Source organism: Neomonachus schauinslandi, chromosome 16, assembly GCF_002201575.2.
Source record: "Neomonachus schauinslandi chromosome 16, ASM220157v2, whole genome shotgun sequence".
In the NCBI taxonomy this organism is placed as follows: Eukaryota; Metazoa; Chordata; class Mammalia; order Carnivora; family Phocidae; genus Neomonachus; species Neomonachus schauinslandi.
The window spans coordinates 11353221-11374666 of NC_058418.1; the positions used below are offsets into that span (position 1 = coordinate 11353221).

General features: G+C 51.9%; 2 protein-coding genes across 2 annotated transcripts in view; both read left to right on the forward strand.

The window, feature by feature from the left end:
• Positions 1–1605: 1605 nt before the first annotated feature.
• CD177 (CD177 molecule) lies at positions 1606–7349 on the forward strand. The gene is made up of 9 exons (XM_021681461.1): positions 1606–1657; positions 1732–1872; positions 2285–2470; positions 3367–3486; positions 3676–3796; positions 5572–5708; positions 6421–6606; positions 6740–6874; positions 7129–7349. The coding sequence occupies exons 1-9, from the start codon at positions 1606–1608 to the stop codon at positions 7347–7349; spliced, it is 1299 nt and encodes a 432-aa protein (XP_021537136.1).
• A 2740-nt stretch (positions 7350–10089) lies between these two features.
• The window catches only part of LOC110582288 (carcinoembryonic antigen-related cell adhesion molecule 4-like), a 34693-nt gene continuing 23336 nt past the window's right edge, over positions 10090–21446 (forward strand). The window contains exon 1 of the mRNA XM_044911370.1: positions 10090–10112. Within this exon, the coding sequence (XP_044767305.1) occupies positions 10090–10112 (23 nt within the window). The remainder of the gene's footprint in view (positions 10113–21446) is intronic.

Below are 21446 nucleotides of genomic sequence, written 5' to 3' on the forward strand. Positions count from 1 at the left end.
TCCAGTTCACTCACTTTCTTTCACATCACCTGGTCTTCACCCTGCCCAGCACTCAGCACCCTGTGTGTGTATGCGTGTGTGTGTGCGCGCGTGCGCACGCTCACGTGTTTGCTCAGTGTCTCTCTCTCTCACTCGGGTGTGAGCTCAACAAAAGCTGGGCCTCATTCTTGTTGGTCTTCCCGAGTCCCCCAGCAACGGGGATGGTGCCTGGCACAGAGCCCAGCCTCAGTGAATATTTGTGGACTAAAAGCAAGACGTTTCACTGACCACCTATGGCCCTCTGTGTGTCTTTGCCTATCCTTCCTTCTCCTCTCCTTCCGGAAACACTGCTTCACGTTGCACACATCTCCAGAGGGCACCGTTTCCACGGCAACAAGGGGACTCATTGGGGAGGGAGTAGTGTTCCCATGGTGCACGACCTACGCAAATACTCTGTTCCCACCTTCCCCCACCTTTCATTCGTTTGTTCAATCAATCAATATATACCGACTACTCACTGTGTGTCCCACGAGTGGTGTAGATGCGGTGGGAATCGTGTCCCTGCCCGCGTGGCAACGTTACACTTGCAAACATAAAACAGAATGTATAAAGATGTCAAGAAGAGACTTAGAATTATAAGGTACACGTTCACCTCTCTCCCCCCCTCTGCTGCTGTCATCACCCCACCCCACCATCCTCTTCCTCATACACCCACTTGTCGGCTCTGCGGCCACTGCCAAGGCTCCTATTCTTCCCTGGCCCTCTCCTCCCCAGCGTGCTGGAGCTGGTTTGTACAGGCTTGCAAAAGCCAATGGCTAAACATTTCAGAATGTTGCGAGCTGATTGTTAAATGATCGGTAGCTCAAAGTCTGAGTTTTATACACAGAAATAGGCCCCTGTTACAAGGCACATTGCACTGATGCTGTTTCTCTACAGAGCTGGTTGTTGGCACATCCCAGGGAAGAAACTCTGCTTTGTCAAGGGATATCCTGTCTTTGACAGAAACTCACTTTCCACGACCACCTCCCTCCCCTCTCCCCTCCCCAGATGGAAGGAACCCCAGCTCCTCTTGCTTTAGGAGTGGGGAGAACAGAGGAATAGAAAGCAGGAGGGAACATCGGGGAAAATGGGAAAAAAAAGGCAAGCAATGTAAGAAAGAAAGAGAAAGGAGTGAGAAGCAAGAACCCCTGGTGGGCAGAGGTTCGAGTAGGGAGTAACCAGCCCCCACTGCACAGTGTCCTCACAGGCAGTTGGGCCATATCCCCAACATCCTCACCTGGGGCCAGAAGGTGGCCAGGCTGCCCTGAGGAAACCTCCTTCCCAAACTACCCTGAAACAGTGTGGGGGTGGGCACCTGCCAGGTGGGGCGCAGGAGGAAAGGGGGCTGGGGAGCTGGACCAGTGGGGCCTGGGGGCCAGGATGTTTCTAAGTGTCGGGGGGTCAGGGAGCCTGGACTCCTGGGTCCGGCGAAGGAGGGGAGACCCGGATTTCTTATCCCGTGAGACTCAGAGGGTGGACTCAGACCTCCTCTATCAGGGCTCTCCCTCCCGCCCTTTCCTGGCAAGATATAAAAGGGTGGGGTACCCAGAAGAAAGAACAGGAGGGAGAGTTCCAGCCACCCTGACCATGAGCCCTGCCCTGCAGCTGGCTCTCCTGGGTGCCACCCTCATGCTGCCCCGTGAGTGAGGACCCTGACCTGGGAGGGCATTTTCCTGGAGGATGGGCTCAGATGGATTTCTCTTCCCATCTCAGGAGTGCAGGCCCTGATCTGTCAGCGGGGGACACATAAGTCTCTGAGGAATGTATCGGAACTGCCCCTTGAGTGGACAACTGGCCAGGAGTTATGTGAGGATGGTTGGGGTTGCCAAGATACGCTGATCCTCATTGAGAACGGTGAGGAAGGCCCTGTGGGCCCCAAGCCTGACTCCCACCCTCTCCCGGGAGAAGCATTCTTCCCTGCCCAGTCCTACTGTACTCTGTGTAGGGACTCGGAAGCCCCTCCTGCCTCAGACCCAGGAGTCCAGGCCCCCAGCCCCCTCCTCCCTCAGACCCAGGAGTCCAGGCCCCCAGCCCCCTCCTCCCTCAGACTCAGGAGTCCAGACCTCAGCCCCTCCTGCCTCAGACCCAGGGGTCCAGGCCTGCCTACTCTCTTCCCTCAGACCCAGGAGTCCTGCCCCAGCCCCTCCTCCCTCAGACCCAGGGGTCAGGCCCCCAGCCCCCTCCTCCCTCTGACCCAAGAGGCCTGATCCCCAGCCCCTCCTCCCTCAGACCCAGGAGTCCAGGGCCTGACTCTCTTTTGGTGCAGGACCCCAAGTGGGCGTGGTGATCAGCAAGGGCTGCACCTCAGCGGCGGATCAGGATGTCCTCATCAGGGAGCATAGCGCAGGCCCTGGCCTCACTGTCCTCTCTTACACCCATGTGTGCCGGGAGAAGGACAACTGCAACAGCCTGTCCACCAGCCTCCCGCTCTGGAACCTACCCTCCACTGCAGGTGTGAGGGGGGTGGGGGGAGGGAAGGGGCTGGTGGGCGCAGGGGAGCAGCAGGGCTGAGGAGTGGAAGTGAGCACAGAGGGAGCGACCATCTGGATCCCTCCTCCCTCCCGACTCCCTGTCTGCTCTCTCTGGGGCTCCCTCCCTCAGCACCCCTTCTTCTATTGGTCCTGGAGCCGCAAACCGCAGGGATTTCCTGGTGTTCAGCCACCTCACTTAGACTCGGGCTTGGCCTTAACCTAGTGCAGGCTCCTTCCTCCTCCTCCTCCTTTTTCTTCTTCGAGTTAGAATTTGATTCACTCATGTTTTATTTAGGGTTTTGGCAGTCCCTCTTCCAAAGTGAAATTAGCCTGGAACTTAAAAAAAAAAAATTTTTTTTTAAACTTGAGCCTAGTTGACACACAGTGTGACATTAGTCAGGAATACAAAAGTGATTGCACAGCTCTGTGTGTTGTGCTGTGCTCACCAGCCATGTGGTTCTGTGTGACCACACAACACTATTACAGTGTCATGGACCACACCCTTCTTGTCTGGTATCCCCAGATCAGGTTTGGGGCGATGTTTCGTGTTTCTCTACTCTTTGGAATAGTTTGTGAACCCGGGGCTCTAGTGTTCTCGGACTGTTTTGTGGAAACTGTGGGTGAATCCTCCCCCCGCCACGCCCCCTCCTGTACTCAGGCCCAGGTGACCCCTCGGGGTTCTTGCCCCACCCCTTGGCCCTTGCTCTCTCCCTTGCCACCTGTCCCTGATTCCCTGGCGTGCCTGCAAGAGAGGAGCCAAGGAGGGAGCGTTTGTGGGAGACTGGGGAGGTTGCTTCTTGGGACCAGCAAAGTGGCGGGGTGGGGGGGGGGCGGTGGAGAGCAGGCCCCATCAGGAGCCCTTTCCTCACCTCCCCAGGCCCGGGCTCCCTGAGGTGTCCAGTCTGCTTGTCTACAGAACACTGCGAGTCTGCCACAGAACTGACCTGCCCAGCCGGGAGCACGCACTGCTACCGTGGGGCAATCGGGCTCAGGGAAGGTGAGCCAGGACAGGGGGTCCCCTGTGGTCCATGCCCGCATCCCATGGGGCACTAAAGCAGCAGGAGGAGGAGTCTGAGGACCAAGATCAGGTTCTCTGGTGAGGGACAGAAGCTGGGACCTGAGGAGGGCGGCTCCCCCGGGGGCGGGGTGGTCCTAGCAGCGTCTCCCTCCCTGCCCCGGTCCACAGGGGATAGCCTCAGCGTTCTGAGAGTCCAAGGATGCACGTCCCAAGCAGGCTGCAACCTGCTCAACGGGATTCAGAAAATCGGGCCCATCAAAATGAGTGAGGACTGCAGCCCCAGTGGTGAGTGTCAGCTCGCAAGAAGCCCCGCAGGGGTGGGGGACACAGGGAGGAGACTCTAGCGATCTGAATGGTTATTAAGACCAGACCCCTGGGCCTTTGGCGGCAGAGTTTAAGGACTAGGAATTTTATGCTGAGAGGGATGGGGACCTTTTGGAGTCTTCCGAGCAGAGGAGGGACATGAATGGACTTACCCCCTTATGAGGATTCCCCCATGGCTGCTGGGTGTGGGGCCGGGAAATCGGGGCGAAGCAGGTGAGGGCCAGTGGTCTCTGGGGGAAACAGTGGAGCTGGTGAGAAGCCCACAAGGTCCTGGCGGTATTTTGCGGCTGAAGCCACAGGATTTCCTGATGGGTGCAACCTAAGAGAAAGGCAATTGTCCAAAGTGGCAGCAATATTTTCCTGGCGCAGCTGCAAGAAAGGAGGTGCCATTGAGCAAGATGGGGAAGCGGGGAGCTGGGGGCTGGGGGGGGGAGTGGGATGAGGCTTGGAGCAGGCAGCAGAGGGCGGTTTTGTCATCTGCGTAGCTGGGAGATGAGCAGGCCTCCCTCGAGGGGCCGTGGTGAAGGTGCCACGTTTGTGGATGCCTCCTCACCAGCCCGGGTGCTTCTGCATCGAGGGACCCATCCCTGCTGGCCATGTGAGGTCTAAAGAGAAGGTTTAGACTCGTGGTTTTCCCGAGGGCTCGGAGGGCTGGAGGTGGCCAAGGATGGTCGGCACCCGCCCCAAGGAGCCGGAACACCTGCGTTCTGAGCTCAGCTCTGCCAGTCACCTGGGTTGGGACATGGGGCAAGCTTCCGCGCCTCCTGCACAAGTCCTCTGCCTCTGTTTCCCAACTTGATGTTGGGGTGATGATGATTAAGCCACCTACACTGGAGGTTGCCGTGAGGAAATGAGGTAATCCGGGCGAGGGGAGCTCCCTGTGAGACTCGTGGGCTGGTCCATGCACAGCAACTGCCACAGCCTGGCACGTGGTAGACGTTCAGTGCACACTAGGCTTCTGAGCATTTCGGTCTGGAAAGAAATATATGGTGCGGGCGCCTGGGTGGTGCAGTGGGTTGAACGTCCAGCTCTTGGCTTCGGCTTGGGTCGTGATCTCAGGGTTGTGGGATCCAGCCCCACGTCGGGCTCCACGCTCAGCTGTGGATCTGCTTGGGTTTCTTTCTCTCCCTCTCCCTCTGCCCCTCCCCCCTTTCTCTCTCTCAAATAAATAAATAAATCTTTATATATATATATATACATATAGTGGCAGGCTACCCTCCTCATCCAGATGAGGGCCCCGAGCGCCAGAGAGGGCAAGTAGAGTTTGACGTAGGCCAAGGAAGAGCCATGGTGCCTGTCACACCCAAAGGGAGGAGGGGCCTTCCTCAAGGACCTTTTGGAGTCTTGGGCGCCTGGGTGGCTCAGTCGTTAAGCGTCTGCCTTTGGCTCAGGTCATGATCCCAGGCTCCTGGGATCGAGCCCCGCATCAGGCTCCCTGCTCAGTGGGAAGCCTGCTTCTCCCTCTCCCACTTCCCCTGCTTGTACTCCCTCTCTTGCTGTGTTTCTCTCTGTCAAATAAATAAAATCTTAAAAAAAAAAAAAAAGGTTAAAGAATGTGAATGGGACCCTGACTTCCAAGGTCCCTTCTAAATCTGATATTGAGAGACTCTGTGGCCGGGTCACCTGGAGAATGACCCAAGAATGTGGCCACCTTCCCAAGCACGGGACCCGGAGGGACGGCCATGGCTGATTCCCTGGCTTACACAGACCCTTACACAGCAACTCCTTCTCCCCAGTTAGTCTGACCTGTCAACGAGGGGTCACGTTGTACAGCAATCAAAACCTGTCTCGGACGCCCCTCAGGTGGACCACAGATCACTACGAGCTTTGTAACGTTGGGGAGGTGTGTCAGGAGACACTTCTGCTCGTCGATGTAGGTACGTGGGCTGCACTCAGGGTCCTGAGCGTCCCCACCCTGGGTCCTGTCCCCTGAATTTCCTGCCGGATTCCCCTCATGCCTCAAGTTCTAAGCTCAGGCCTTCCTTCTTCTGGGCCTTAGTTCGCCCTTCTGGAAACAGGGAGAAATGACAGCAGTGATACCACCTCCCTCGCTGGGGGGTTGTCACGGTCCGTGCGGGGTGGGGGGGCTGGGCAAGAACAGAGCCAGCACAGAGTAAGCTCACTGAGTTCGTTGGAGATTTCTTGAGCCCCCGCTGTGTGCCAGGCAGCTGTTGTGGGGCACTGTGGACCCCTCCATCCTCCTTCCTCAGGCTTTACACGCCAGTGGGGACGAAAAAACAAACCACAAATACAAAACAGAGTAAAGATACGGATATGAGGATAAGAGCAACCCCGTGGGGAAAGGAGGTAGGGAGTTACGTGAAGGTTCCCGTGTGAAAGCGGGTGCTCCGGGGAGGCTGTCCTGAGCAGGCGGCATTTGAGGAAGAACTGAAGGACGGCAGAGCTGGCCCTGGCCCCAGCCTTCCCCCTACCCTCGGTGTGCCCCAGGCTCTAGAACTCAGGCACCTGCACTCACCCTCTGCCTGCCTGCTGAGCGTCAGGGAGCCCCCCTGGCTCTGCCTCCTGCCTTTGGTCATCAGAGCCCCACTCCCCCAGCCCAGCTTTTGCTCTCTCGCCCCTTCCCCCCAGGACACAAATCGATCATAGTAGGAAGCAAAGGCTGCAGCAAGGGCAAGAAGCAGGATACCTCTAAGATCACCATACACTCGGGACCCCCTGGAGTGCTGGTGGCCTCCTATGCCCATTTCTGCCCCTTCAACAGGTGCAACAGGGCGAGCAATACCAGCGTCCTGTTGAACTCTCTCCCTCGTCCAGGTATGGAAGCCCAGCAGGTTGGGTGGGACCGGGGACACCCTGAGATGGGGAGACACAGAGACTCCGGGGATCGAGGAGGGTGGCTCCAGCTAGGAGCCGAGCTGTGCACCCCAACCTTCTCTCTACTTTTCAGCTGCCCCTGCCCCGGGAAATTTGCAGTGTCCCGTCTGTGTGAACATCTTTGGATCTTGCCCAGAAAACCCCCAAAATGTTATGTGCCCCAGTGGCACCACTCATTGTTACAGTGGTTACATTCAGATCCAGGAGGGTAAGTGCTGATGGCCGGGTCCCAAGAATGCAGGGTTGGGGGCCTGGATTCAGTGGTTCTGAGGTGGGAGGGTACTTGAGGCCCTGACTCAAGGGTTTGAGGGTGGGGGGCCTGGAAACTCAGATTTCTAGGTCTGAGGGAGGAGAAGACTAAGCGCGGTCTCCCGGTCTGAGGGGGCTGGGGGGATCTGGGATTCCTGGGTCTTAGGACTTTAAGTGTGCTGTCTTTTGAAACCTCTCTGACTCACTCTGTAGGTGGGATACAGTCTGAATTGAACATTCAGGGCTGCGTGACCCAAGCTTCCAGCTCCTTGTTGAACCATGTCCGGAAAATTGGGGTCTTCTCTGTGACTGAGAACTCTGAGGAAAAGCTGGACGTTATTCTCCAAGATGGAGCAGCCCCCGTGCCCTTACTGGCTTGGGTGGTGGGGCTTGGACTATCCCTAGCCCTCTGGTGTGGGATGCCTCTCTGCTGACCCCATTCCCCTATGATTCTTAACTCCTTGCTGACCCCCTAAACCAACCTTCCTTCTGACCTCATAACCAAACAGCCTTGGACACTGAATTATTTCCTTGTCCTCTCCATGAATCATCATCCCTCAGCACACCCACATACCTCATGGCCTGATAATAACATATAGAAGCAGCTGGGGAAAGCTGAACTTGACCTCTGAGAGAGGTCAAGAGTGGCCACATGTGTCTGATAATAAAGACATCGTCCTTTCCCTGAATGATGGGATTTCTCTGTGTGTGTGTTTGGAGGGGGTGGGCAGGACACGCAGAGATCTGGCTGGGGAGGGGAGGAGCCCGGTGAGAGATTCACCATCTCAGGACCTTCCTTCACTGTTCTGGTGCATGTCCCCATTCCAGCGTGGAGGGTAGCAGAGCCTTCAGGATGCTCGGGTCAAAGGTAGGTGTGCACCACCATGACCTGGGGGAGGTGGTGTTACCCTCTTAGCAGGCAGGGCCCCAGCACAAAGGGGGATTCATCCTACCTGAGAAACTTGACATAGAAGGTTTGTGCAGTTTCCTGAGGCTGATCTCCTTGGGTCTCTGTAGCCATCCTAGGCCCGAGAAGGGGGAGAAGTCTACCATTATTGGAATCTGTAGGGGGAAGGATATGTGGGGGAGGTTTTCAGAGGGCTGCCTGCTACACGCTCTGATCTTAGGCTGAAAAAGCCACCCAGCCCACACCGTAGGGAGAGAGCTGGGGAATGAGCACCCCGGCTTTACTCAGTGTCCTTCCTCTGGTCTCCCGTTGGGGCTCCTCTTGACTGAACCCAGCTGGAGGACAGGCATTCCTGCGATGCAGCCCCATAGATCTGCACCCACAGCACAGAGCAGGGGGAGAAGGAAACCAAGTGTCCGGCCCGGTCCATGCTCTTCCTCCTCACATCCATGCCTTCTCCTTGTCCAGATGAAAACCAGAGTCCTCAGTACAGAGGACACACCATTCCCACCCATTATGTAATCACAGCAACATGGTGTGCTGGTGACAATGAGTTGTACGCCCACGGCGATAGCCAGTTCTTCATATGCCACGGTGAGAGGCAGACGGGGGCCAGGAAATAATGTAAAAACAAAGCTGCAAAGGTCCCGCGTGCGGAAGGATGCTCCTTCCCCCACCCATTCCGTATCGGCTTACTACCTGCCAACACCTAGTTTAAGCAATTGTCGTGGGGCATAAGTCTTCATTCTTAGGAGGTTTGGGTGTTTGATGATCTTTATTGAGTGTCTGCAGTTTTCCATGGAGCAGGGCCACTGGCCATGGAAATAGGAAGATGTACCCCTCACATGTCACCTGGCTGCCAAACACAGTCCTCCCTGACCCAGCGACCCAACCTCCCTCTGGCAGTCACGTTCCATCTGGTGATCAGCAGAATGCCCCTCCTCTTTGCCTTGTGGGGAAGCACAAAACGGCTGGGCTGTGGACATGGCTTCCAGTTGATTAGAGCTGCGATGGGTTCCTCACCCACACCAATCCCAAGGCTACAGACTAGCAGCAAGAATTCTTTAAGTGGGTGGTCGGTGGGAGTATGCAGTAGTGGGAGCGGCTCTCTCTTATTCTACTCTTGTCTCATGGACTCCTGCCTTCTAGCTGTGGGGGATGGGGCACAATAGACTGACCGCTGGTCTGAGATGTACATTCCTGATGGATGCCAGGGTACCGTCTCTCGCCCGGTGCCCTCATAAGCCTTCATGGGCCACTCTATCACTCTGATAAGCCAACTGTCTCTGTGTAAATGGGGCACTGGGAAGATCAGTGAGCTCCGTGGCTGTGAGTTAATGACCTCACTACCTCATGGGATACCACAGCACTAGAAAAGACATTTTCTAAGTTCCCAAACGGCAGTGTTGAAGGAAGCATTGGGTGTACAAGGAAGGCAAATGGGAACCCACGGTATGTGTCTATCCCCCTGTGAGGATAAAGCTCAGTCCTCTCCATGACGGGGCATGTCTTGGGTAGTCCTGCTGTAGAATGGCATTGGCCTCTGCCTCTGTTGGTTTGGGCACTGAGTACTGTCAACAGCCAGGTCGGCCTTGCGGAGAGCTAGCCTATTTGTTGTAACCACGTGGAGCTTCCACACCTGCCCACATGGCCATTCCTCAGTGCCTTTGTTCTGGTGGGCATCAGCATGGGTCATGAACATCTTCACACTCTGTGCCCACCCCCAGAGGACCTCCACATATCCTCCCTGTCTTCATTTTATACTTTTATTCTTTTCTTTTTTTCTCTTTATACTTTTATTCTTTCTAAGTCCTTGATCAGGTGGCTCATGTGGATCCATGCATAAGTGGACCTAAGGACATCCCTCTCTCCCACAAGGTGGACCCCTGAAGTTTCACCACCTGAAGGACTTCCCTACATCACTCTTTCAAGGCCACATGGGTGCAATGCTAACCCAGCATCTACCTATTGCCTGGTGCCAACCCATCATACAGATCTGTCCATACACCTGGTCTGTTGTTCCCCTTCTCTGTAAACAGATCACAGGGAATATCCATGAGCCCATAGGTGTAGGTGAAGGGAGATGCATCAGGAGCAGGTACCGTGGGCATCTGAGCCATCTGCTGAGGTGTACGCCTGTACCTTCCATCCCCACTTGAATCTAATCCCATACACATCTTTTCCGTGGATGACGGATGCTGCTGTGCACACCCAATGTCATGGTTTGGTAGTTTGCACCCAGTATGTGATGTGCAGTTCAGGTCACAATGCCCTTGGTGTTTGTGGCCAGGTGACTTTGTCAGTTTGGCCTTCTACAACAAGATACCATGGCTTATCAATAACTGAAGTTTATTTCTCACAGTTTTGGAGGCTGGGAGTCCAAGATCAGGATGCCCTCTTGTGGGCTGCAGATGGCAGACTTCTCACTGTGTCTTCACGTGGCTGAAGGAAAACTAAGCAGCTCTGACTGCTTCCTATAAGGGTGCTGTGATGGTTGATTTTATCCTCAGGGATGCCCACATAGCTAGTAAAACATTATTTCTGGGTGTTTTTGCGAGGCTGTTTCCAGAAAAGAATAGCATTTGAATTGGTGGGCTGAGCAAAGATGGCCCACACCAGTCAAGTGGGCCTCTTCCAATCCACTGAGGTCCTAAATAGAACAAAAAGGTGGAGGAAGCAGGGATTTGCTCTCTGCTTGAGATCGGACATCTGTCTTCTCCTGCCCTCGGATATCAGCCCTCCCATTCTCTGGCCTTCGGATTTGGACTGGGATTTATACCACTGGCTCCCTGGTTCTTAGGCCTGAGATTTTCATTAGAATGTTACCACCTTGGAGTGCATGGGTTGCTCAGTTGGTTAGGCATCTGACCTTGATTTCACCTTAGGGCATGATCCCAGGGTTGTGAGATTGAGCCCCATGTCAAGCTCCACACTGAGCATGGAGCCTGCTTGAGATTCTCTCTCTCTCTCTCTCTCTCTCCTTCTCCCTCTGCCTCTCCCCCCAGTCACTCACGCACTCAATAAATAAATAAATAAATAACTACAACATACATATTGTGGGATGGGACACACACATTTAGTCCAGGGCACCTGGCATCCAGATTCCTCCCGGGCCCAGTGACAAGCCAGGAGTCCCTTTCCAAGTCGGTATCTGCATAGGGAGACATGGATTTTCTCCAAAACCTGGAGTTCTGCACTGTGATTCTCCTATTGGAGATTGTAAAATACTCCATAAAAAGTGTTCTGGGTTTGAAACAGACGCTCTTACTCTCATTAATTTCTAACTATAATCACCCAGGAGTCATTTTAGATTTTGATATTTCCAACTGGAAGACTTTGGTGGGAAAAGGCTAGGGTTAATTTCTAGCATAATTCTTTTGTGTTTTTAATGGTTTGGCCTTTTTATAAGTTATGACTATTTCCTCTATGACCTATCACTTACTGTCCCTACTATTTTGATATTCAAATGTATCTGCACTTACAAACATGCAATTCTCCTTCTTTTTGTGCCAGCATGAGGATTAGTCAAGCCTGATTTCCTTACAGGAAGTAAGGTTTTTGCCCCATTATATTTATGAAACCAGTCACAAGATTTTAAAACTCGAATACAAGTAACTGATCCATTGCAAAAAGAAAAAAAAAAAATCAACTGTGGGCTACTCCAGAAGACAAAGGAATTGGAATTTAGATTTTACTTATTTGAAGAGACCTGAGCCAAATTATGCTCATTTGATTTCTAAATTATTCGTGTTGGGTCTAAAGTCAATCAACAAAGAACCAACTTTTAAAGCTGTTTAAATTCTGCGGGCATGAGTTGCAAAAATAAGAGTGAGGGAGACAATTTTTCTTTACCCCTTTCTTGTCTTCCTCATGCTTAAGGAGAAGAGAGAGGTGGAAAGAGAGGAAGAGGGAGAAAGAAAAATGAAATATAGGAGCAAAAGAAACTTACAGAATGGAGAAGGAGAAATAGACAGTAGGAAGACATGGAGTGAAGTTCAGGTTTATAGTGTCTGAAGATTGGTCTCTGTGTTCTGGACATTGACCTCTAATCTGACCCCAGAATCACAAGCTCTCATCCCATCCAAACCCACATTCTGACCATGAATATCTTCTCATAACCAATTCCTGACCCTGACCTGGCTGAACCCTGACCCTGAACCTAAATCTTCACTGTTATTTTTTCTGTAGACTTGAACTTTATAGAACCAAAAATGGCCATTCCTCCAAGAGATTCCCCCAAGATGGTGCTTCTTGGGGTAACGGTGGCTGACGCAGCCTGTATCCTGCCAGCCTTCTACTCCCCCATCTGCATTGGCTGTGTCCCCATCTTACACATCCTCTGAAGCCACTCATTGAAAAAAAAATCACTTTGTTGGTCTTGCATTCCTTATCTTGCCTGTTGTCTTCTCAGACAAGCATCTTCCATTCTCTGGATACATTTCTTCCTTCCACTCACCTGTCCGTCTCTCCATCTTCCCCTTCCACCAGAGTTGCTTTTACCAAGGTCACCACATCCTGCCAGGCGCTCCTCAGGCTACTGTTTTGTAGCATTTGACAGGACACACCACTTCCTCCCTGCAGTCACCCCTGAAAGGGTAAATACAAATAGAGAAAGAAAAATTAGTTTTCCCTGGTGCAAAAAGGAAAAGAGACCCCCCCCCGCCGCCCGCTGCTTTCTTTCAGAAGTATTTTCTTTAGGAAATGTGTAGTTGTAAGTAAATACTTTCTCTGTCCCTTCGAGATGTATGTAAATCTTGAAAACATCTAAATAGGCTTCTTTGCCCTTTACAACTCAGGGATGTTTTTTTCAAGGACATGGGACCCATGTCTTTGAAACAGAATCAGCAAGAAAGATAGCGCCCCCAGATTATCTCCCAGTTTCTGGGGAAGGGTAAGAGCCTAGTTTAGGTGGGGGCACCTCATTCCAACTTTGCAGAACTACCTCCAGTCATAAAGATATGAGAAGTTTAGGGGCACCTGGGTGGCTCAGTTGGTTAAGTGACTTTGGCTCAGGTCATGATCTCAGGATCCTGGGATTGAGCCCCACATCAGCTCCCTGCTCAGTGGGGAGTCTGCTTCTCCCTCTCCCTCTGCCCCTACCCCTGCTCATGCTCTCTCGCAAATAAATAAATAAAGTCTTTAAAAAAAAGATAGGAAAAGTTTATTTTTCCTTTGGATAAAACCAATTAACTAACACAGATGGTCACCCCCCAATAACCAGGCTAATTTAGGATGAACTATGTGTGACAAATGGGGCTGTCAAGTCCTCTAGCTTGAGGACTAGTTAGTGTTCAGACTGAGAAGATGTATGTAATAAGTTGTATCTGCCTGGCTATGTAAGGGGGTGAGCTTTCTCTCTGTGCAATTTCTTAGTGGGTCACCTGTGATGCACATCACATTCTGGTTTAATGCTTATTAAAAAATAAAACTCTTATTTTTTTTTTTCTCTTCCACCTGTGGAGAGGTTTTCTGGGTTGAGAGGAGACTTTGTTTTTCTTTGTCCCCCCCCCCGCCTTTTATTGACTATATTTGACCTATAACTCGTATAAATTTAAGGTGTACAACATATTATTAACTTGATTCATTTAAATATTATAATATGATTGCCATTGTAGTGATATTTAGCACCTTGATCACATTACATAATTCTCCTTTCTTTTTAGTGGTTGGAATAATTAAGTTCTAGTCTCTAATCAAAGGGCTAAGCATCAGGAGTCATTTGCACTTCCTTTTCTGTGAACTCCCTTCTTCCTTATGCATTTCCATATTTACCTATTCTTATCTATCTTCCAAGGAATCAAGTATTCTCTCCCCTCCAGGTCTTTCTCCATGGAATTCTTTCTGCCAACATCATCTATCCCTTTCTAGACTCAGTTCCAGTGTCACCTCCTCCAGGAAGCCAACTCAGATGTTTACAGACTGGATTAACCCTTGACTGGTTGCCCCTTGTCTGGGTTTCCATATTCTTATATACTCTGTGTGCATCTGTATCATGCCACATGGGTCTGGATTGTAAATATTCCCGAATATTTACAATACAGAAATGGGTAGAATGTCTGAATGTGAATGAGGGAATGCACCCCATGGCCCTGAGCTGCACTGCAGAAAGTGGCTGAGCTCACAGCCTGGATCCCAATCCATCATTCCCTGGCCTTTATGACCAGATGAGCCTCAGTTTCAACACTGTAATTCCAGGACAGAGCCACTCTCCTCAAAGGGTCCTAGTGAGGCTTTGGTGGGTGCTCCCACTTAGTGTTCCTTCAACTATCCTAACAATAACCATGACCTCTGATGACTCGCCGTTCATTATCAGGAGAGTTGTTACTTAAAACAGCCAACGCTAATTGAGAGGGACAAGCAGACTCCTCACTGAGTGTGAGCCCGATGTGGGGCTCGATCCTTCGACCCTCAGATCATGACCTGAGCCAAAATCAAGAGTCAGCTGCTTAAGCAACTGAGCCACCCTGGTGCCCCGAAAAGAAAATGATATTAAGAAAATCATAAGGAAGAGAAAATACATTTGCAGCACTGTACTGCATTTATTGAAAAAATCCACATATAATAGATCTTCACAGTTCAAGAGTCAGTTGTATTTATGTGCACAGGAGTTGGCAGAAAAGAAGTGAAATTTGAAGCAGTTAGACTCAGGGGCTTCTATACTATTTTAACAAAGGAAAGGAGGTTTTGGCTTTAGGGTATGATAAATCTTGAAGAAGCAACCAACAAATAAATGGGGGAAAGAATGGACAATAGGGTTATTGTAGGGAGGTCTGTTTATGCAGACTTATCTCATTGCTGACTCCCTGTCTCAGGTGGAATGCAGGTTGCTCTTCTCTTTCTGGTACAGCATGGGGACACACCTTCGCAGGGGAAACTTGTGCCCTGCTTTTAAGGCAGATAAGGGGAGGATGGATAACTCTTCCTACACCTGCTGATTTGCAGTTGGCCTCAGCTCAAAATAACCTTTATGCCAAAGTAGCAGTTTTGGGGGTCTCATATCCTGATCCCCTTCAGGCCATGGAGGGGTCCATATTTTCCCACACACATGGAGGTAATAAAAGTCTATGATACTGTTAGATAGGTTTCTTTTTTATTTATTTGACAGAGAGAGACACAGCGAGAGAAGGAACACAAGCAGGGGGAGGGGGAGGGGGAGAGGGAGAAGCAGGCCAGAGCAGGGAGCCTAATGCGGGGCTCGATCCCAGGACCTTGGGATCATGACCTGAGCTGAAGGCAGACGCTTAACGACTGAGCCACCCAGGTGCCCTGATAGGTTTCTGATTTAAATGGAGAACCTAGGACTCCGTGTCTCTTCAAGAACTGCTGATTAATTCACTGATTATTCCCTGGGCCCCTCCCCTGTGCTAAGCCCCAAATATGAATGCCATTCACCCCTGCCCTCGTGGAATTACTGGTCCCAAGAACGCACAGCCAGGGCAGGGTGCTCAGGCCTGTGAAAGCTGAGGTGACTGTGTAACAGGTCGACTTGGCAGGGCTGAACTACAACTCCCAAAATTCCCTTCCCCGGAGGTTTCCGTGAGGCTGGGCCACAGAAGACATTTTTGCCAGAAATAGCAGCCATCTTGCATTTTTACTTCGAAGATCTAGGCGGCCGCTTGTTCGGTTCTCCCCAGTTGTTGCTCTTCTGCTGGCTCACCTTGCCGTGCACCTTCTTTCAGCTCCTCCGACTCCTAAGCCAGGTGTGTGTTTAGCTCTGTGCCAAAGGACGCCAGCTTCACCAGCAGGACACCCACACTGCCAAGATGGAGGCAGCTGGAATGGACACAGGCTCCCATCCATCTGATGGCTTCCCCTCACGCTCAGGGGTTCCAGCTTCCCTTCTTATCACCAATCTGGAGGCCAGTTTACACCAGATGGGGTGACTACTCAGGAATCACAGTTGTCGGGGCGCCTGGGTGGCTCAGTTGGTTAAGCCGCTGCCTTCAGCTCGGGTCATGATCTCAGGGTCCTGGGATCGAGCCCCGCATCGGGCTCCCTGCTCGGTGGGAAGCCTGCTTCTCTCTTTCCCACTCCCCCTGCTTGTGTTCCCTCTCTCACTGTGTCTCTCTCTGTCAAATAAATAAATAAAATCTTTAAAAGAAAAAAAAAAAAAAGAAATCACAGTTGTCACAGATTCTGTCCATGTAGTACTTTCCTGCCTAATGTGATAGTGTTTTTGGCTCATTCTCAATATGACTCTGGGTCAGACTCCATTTAATTTGGTGTGCATTAGTCAGGAGCACAGACATGACCAAAGTCTATAATGCCCTAGCTCCTGAAGAGGATGAGGAAGGGGCTGTATCTCCTGCATCCAAGGGTGGGGAGGGGATGCCCACATGGGTGGGTCATTAGAGGTCATTCTTCTTGGATTCCTGCTACTCAGACTGGGATGTTGTCAGCTGGAGCTCACTGTTCCCTTCTACTGACTCATTCCCATCAGAATGCAAACATGCTACCAATTCTCTCATCCTATTTAAAAAAAAAAAAAAGATCCTGTCTTCATTCCATTCCTTCCTAAGCCTTCCACCCCTTTTTGGCAGAACTCCTTGAAAGGTAGCCTCCATGTTGCTAAAGCTAATGTCTGATTCTCAGCGTTCATCTTACCTGAATTACACCTGCACGTGTTACCTGCTAGCACATCTGGCTTTCCTCCTGCCTCTCCAGTTGCTCCCCGAAGTTTCCACTGTTTTGTCATGTTTATCATCTTCTCACTGTCTAGACCCTGGAGTGCCCTGAGGCTCAGTTCTCAGCCCTCTCTTCTTTACTACCCACCCCCACCTGCACTTCATGCTGCCATCCCATCTTAAGGCTTTAAATACAATACTACCTACATGCTGATTATTTCCACATTTCTATTTCCATCCAGGACCTCTCCAACCTCAAATATCCAAATATCTATTTATCATCAGTATTTGGATGTCCAATAAGCTCAAATTTAACATACCCAAAGCTAAGCTCCTAATATCCCTCCTCGTCTCCCCCAACCTCCACCCCAAGCCTGTTCCTCTTGCAGTCTTCTTCATTTCAAGATAAATGGCAACTTCTTCCTCCAGCTACTCAGGCCAACAGCCTTGGAGTCATCCCTACTCTTCTATCTCTCTTGCATTTTACATATAATCTTCCAGAAAATCCTGTTTGACTCCATCTTCAACATATACCCAGAATCAGACCACTTGTCACCACCTCCGTCAATGCCACTCTGGTCCAAGACACCTGTGTCTCTCACCTGGATTAAATTGCAACAATCTCCTTACTGGTCCCCTTAGCCTCTCTGCGGTGTATCTCTTCTGCACACAGAATCCAGAAAGATCCTTTAAAAATACATATCATGCCAAGGTCAGGCTTTATTTCCTCCAGTGAATAAGTTGGAGAACAAAGGCTAAAGTCCTTACAGGGTCCTACATGCTCCAGACTCTACCAACCCATCCAACTTCATTTCCTACCATTCTCCTCCTTGTTGAATATGTCCTAGTCAGACTAGCTTTCATTATGCTTCTTAAATATGCTTCACTATTTCCTACCTTAGGGCCTTTGCACTTACTGTTCTCTCTGCCTGTGGTCTCCAGTCTTTGTATGCCTGGCTCCTTGCCATCCTTCAGATCTTTGTCCTGATGCCACCTTCCATGACCTCTGCTGCAACAAGTCACGTTCTTACACATCTCCCTGTTTTCAACTTTCTATTATGGTGATCTTCGAACATCCAGAAAAGTTGGGAAAATAATACAAAGAATACCTGTATCCCCTCCTTAGTTTCAAAGTGTGACATTTTACCACATTTACTTTTTTTTCTGAACTATTTCTTTTTTTCCTTTTATTCCCCTTTTTTCCTGATTCTTTTTTTTAACCATTTCAAAGTAAGTTGCACACATCAAGATACGATATCCTTAAGTACTTTGGCTGCCTCTCCTAAGAATGATATTCTTCTACATATGTGCAATACCATTATCAAACTTAACAAAATTAACAATAATTCCCAATAGTATTTTTTAAAGCTTTATTTACTTATTTTTAGAGAGAGAGAGAGAACACAAGGAGGGCAGAGGGAGAGGGAGAAGCAGACTACGTGCTGAGCAAGGGCCCACCACAGGGCTCCATCCCAGGACCATTAGATCATGATCTGAACCAAAGGGAGACTCTTACCAACTGAGCCACACAGGCACTCCTGTTGAGTTTCTTATATGTCATGTATAACTCAAAAAAGTTGTTAAAAATTATATATACAGGGGCGCCTGGGTGGCTCAGTTGGTTAAGCGACTGCCTTCGGCTCAGGTCATGATCCTGGAGTCCCTGGATCGAGTCCCGCATCGGGCTCCCTGCTCGGCAGGGAGCCTGCTTCTCCCTCTGACCCTCCCCCCTCTCATGTGCTCTCTCTCTCTCTCTCATTCTCTCTGTCTCAAATAAATAAATAAAATCTTTAAAAAAAATTATATATACATATATGAAATATTACTTAAAGTACAAAGTTTTAAAAATACAAAACTGCATAGCAGGACTTTTTCTTCCACATTTCCCTTCTAGTCAACCAAAGGTGGCCGAGTTGCTCCGCAGCCTGGAGCCTTCCTCAGTGCTCCCACAGCCCAGCAGGGTCTGACCGTCCCCAGCCTCACTCAGTCACAGTCCTCCTGGCTCTCCAGGCTCCCCACACTGGACTCCGTCAGCCCCTCTGGCCAGCCAGGCATCTGCCCGCTGAGACTGGTACCTCTGTGGGCAGGTCATCCCTCCATAATCTCTGTCCTTCAAGGGGCAAAGGTCCACTCACACACACTTCCAGCCTCAGCCAAAAGGTCACGTTCTCAGGAGTGCTCCATGTGACCCCCCCCCCCATCAGCTAAGACCCCCTGACATGGTCCAGATGCACCAGACACTTTCCCTTCCTGGTCCTTCTCTTGATTCTAAATGACTCCTCAGTGCCATGATTTCCTGACTGCCGGTGGCCCTGTTCCAAGGGAAAGCCCATGAGTCCAGGGCCCACATCTGTCCTGTTCTCTGTGGAGTTCCCACAACCCATCCCAGGGCCTGACAAGTCACAAATGCCCAGTAAATACTCCTCGAAGGCATGAGAGAAACCACACAATGTCACCCCCATGTGATACCAGGGGTCCCCTGGATTTGGGGACCCTGGGGCTCTGTGTGTGGTGCCAACAGACTCAAAGCCAGGACACAGCAGAGGAGTAGGGAGAAGGGTCGTCCTCTAAGGGTGCTGTCATCAGCATGGGAGGGGGCCAGCACGTGCCTGAGGCTGTCCCTGTAAGGCTGTCGGGCCTTTCCACCTCCTAGATTCAGGAGGGACAACAGGGGCCTCCTACAGTTAGAGGTCAGACCCTCATTCATTCCCAGGACATGGACACCCCCTCCCATCTCTGTCTGTGACTGACTTCTCTCCCCAGAGGGCCTGGGTGGGCAGCCTGTGTCCTTCCTCTTCTCTCAGAGATCTGACCTGCCACAAACTCTGGATCACCACCCCAGGTGCAGTTACTACCAGGGGAGTTCAGAGCCCTACACTGACCTCCAAACACGTCCAGAGGCAAGTCCTCATCCTGAGGGCCCCTGGTCTGTGGGGACACCTGCTGTGTCTCCCTGAAGGTTTCTCAGCAGCCCAAGGAGTCCTGGGGAACAAGGGGGAAAGTCCTGGGCAGGCAGGACAGAAGAACCCAGGATATGCCTGTGTTTCCCCGGCACTAAGGGTCTCCTCCCCTTTCACAGAGGCAGCCCTGGGATCCCTCATCTGAGTCTCCGGATGGAGCCGCCTCCAGCTCCTCGTTCCTATGGGGAGACCTAGAGCAGAGCAGAGACAGGGACACAGATGATTTGGATGCATTCCCGCCTCCCCTCCCTGTAGTGATGGGGAGACAGGGCATTGTGGTGTCCAGCCTCTCAGGCCGGTGCCTTTTCCCCAAAGTCTCAAGGGACCCCTACAAGGTCATTCCTTGAAATCTTAAGGACAGAGAGCTCCTGTGGAGGGAGCACCATCCCTCTGGGTGGACAATTCTCCTGACACAGGAGTAGGAATCTTCTGGACAGTGCCTGTACTCTGCCTGGGCTCACTCTGCCCTGAGATGGAGTCAGGCAGTCTAGGACCCGCAGGGACCAGGACCCAGCTGACCAGTCCCTCACCTCTGCCCAGGGCTCAGGACCACACATCCTTTGGAGCCTGATCAGTATCCCTGATGTGGCCCCCAACATTGCCTCCAGGGGATGACATAGGGACATGCAGACAACACACAGGACATTAAACCCTGAAGCTGGCTTTAGCTGAGAAGGTGGAGGAAGAGACTGTTCTCCATCCCTTTCTGCAACAGACCCTTCTGGGTCCCTCCCACGTGCCTGTTCTGTCCTGTCCTCTCCTTCTAGAGCCCTAGGAGCACCCTGATCTATCAGGGGTCCCTGTGCAGCCCCCGCTCATTACCTGGTACCACCCATGGGGGAGGCAGAGTGACCACAGGAAAGTCCCCCAGGCAGAGGACACAGGCTGCCCAGGACCCTCAGGGACACATGGACAGTCTCTGGGCCACAGTTCAGCCAACAGACCCCAAGGGAGGGTCTCCTCAAAACCTTCCTGGAAGCCTTAGCCACCGGAACTCCCACCACCTTCTCTCTTCCCAGGACACAGGAAACCTCCTTCCCACCTGGGAACTGAGCTCCTGAGACACCTGGTCCTGGGTCTCTGTCCCTGGAAGCAGAGGCCGGGCTGGGGACACCCAGGGATGGACCGTAGGTCCCTCACCAGTCATCACCCGGCCTGCCCTTTTCTCACCCCCAAGGTCATCTCTGGGATCTTGCTGCCAGGAGTCAATCCAAACTCCCGAGACTTGTAAGAATCCCGGGGAGACAGGAGCCCAGTTGGGCTTCTCTGTTACAAACGGAAATAATCCCCTGGATTTGGGGACCCTGGGGCTCTGTGTGTGGTGCCCACAGACTCAAGGCCAGGACACAGCAGAGACCAACTTGGAGTAGGGAGAAGGGCCATCCTCTAAGGGAACTGGGTCCCCCTCAGCCTTGCTATTCAGAGTGTGCTCCCCGGGCCAGGACGATCAGCATCACCTGGGAGCTTGTTAGAGGCAGACTCTGGGGTCCACACCATACCTGCTGAGTCAGAATCTGCACAGGAGGGCACAGGAGAGGGAGAGGCGGCCCCACCCCCACATCATAGGGTCTCAGCCTGGCTGGGCATCTGCTGAAGCAGCATTTCTAGGTGTCACCTGGGCATCCACAGTCTTGATAAAGTTCCACAGGTGATTCCACCGCACAGTGGGGGTGACATCCTTGTGACAAGGGTTCCTGAGGCAGCCCCCAGGCTCCTGCTCTGAAGGGAAAGCCACACGGGGAGGAGAGAGGGCTGTGGGGGTGCTGACCCTGCACCTTGACCCCGAACTGTGGGGGTCACCGGACCCCAACGCCACAGGCTTGTGTTTGTCCAAAGAAGGGCGTGTGCGCGCTCTCGCATATGGTGGGAAACCACAGCTGAAGACGGAGAGGCCACAGCTGTTCCCAGGGAACCGCAATGTAGACAGAAATGAAGGGGAAGAAGAGGACAACGGAGTCAGGAGGGGAGGGGCCCTGGCAGAGACCCCGCCCCTGGCCCACGTGACCCCGCCCAGCGCTCCTGCCCCCAGAGGCCGCTCAG

What these genes read in the sequence shown, in the direction of transcription:
- CD177 (XM_021681461.1), top strand. Translation starts at nt 1,606, where the DNA reads ATGAGCCCTGCCCTGCAGCTGGCTCTCCTGGGTGCCACCCTCATGCTG. An exon ending in GAACCTACCCTCCACTGCAG is followed by an intron (nt 2,471 to 3,366) that starts GTGTGAGGGGGG and finishes TCACCTCCCCAG; the next exon opens with GCCCGGGCTCCCTGAGGTGT. An exon ending in GACTGCAGCCCCAGTGGTGA is followed by an intron (nt 3,797 to 5,571) that starts GTGTCAGCTCGC and finishes CTCCCCAGTTAG; the next exon opens with TCTGACCTGTCAACGAGGGG.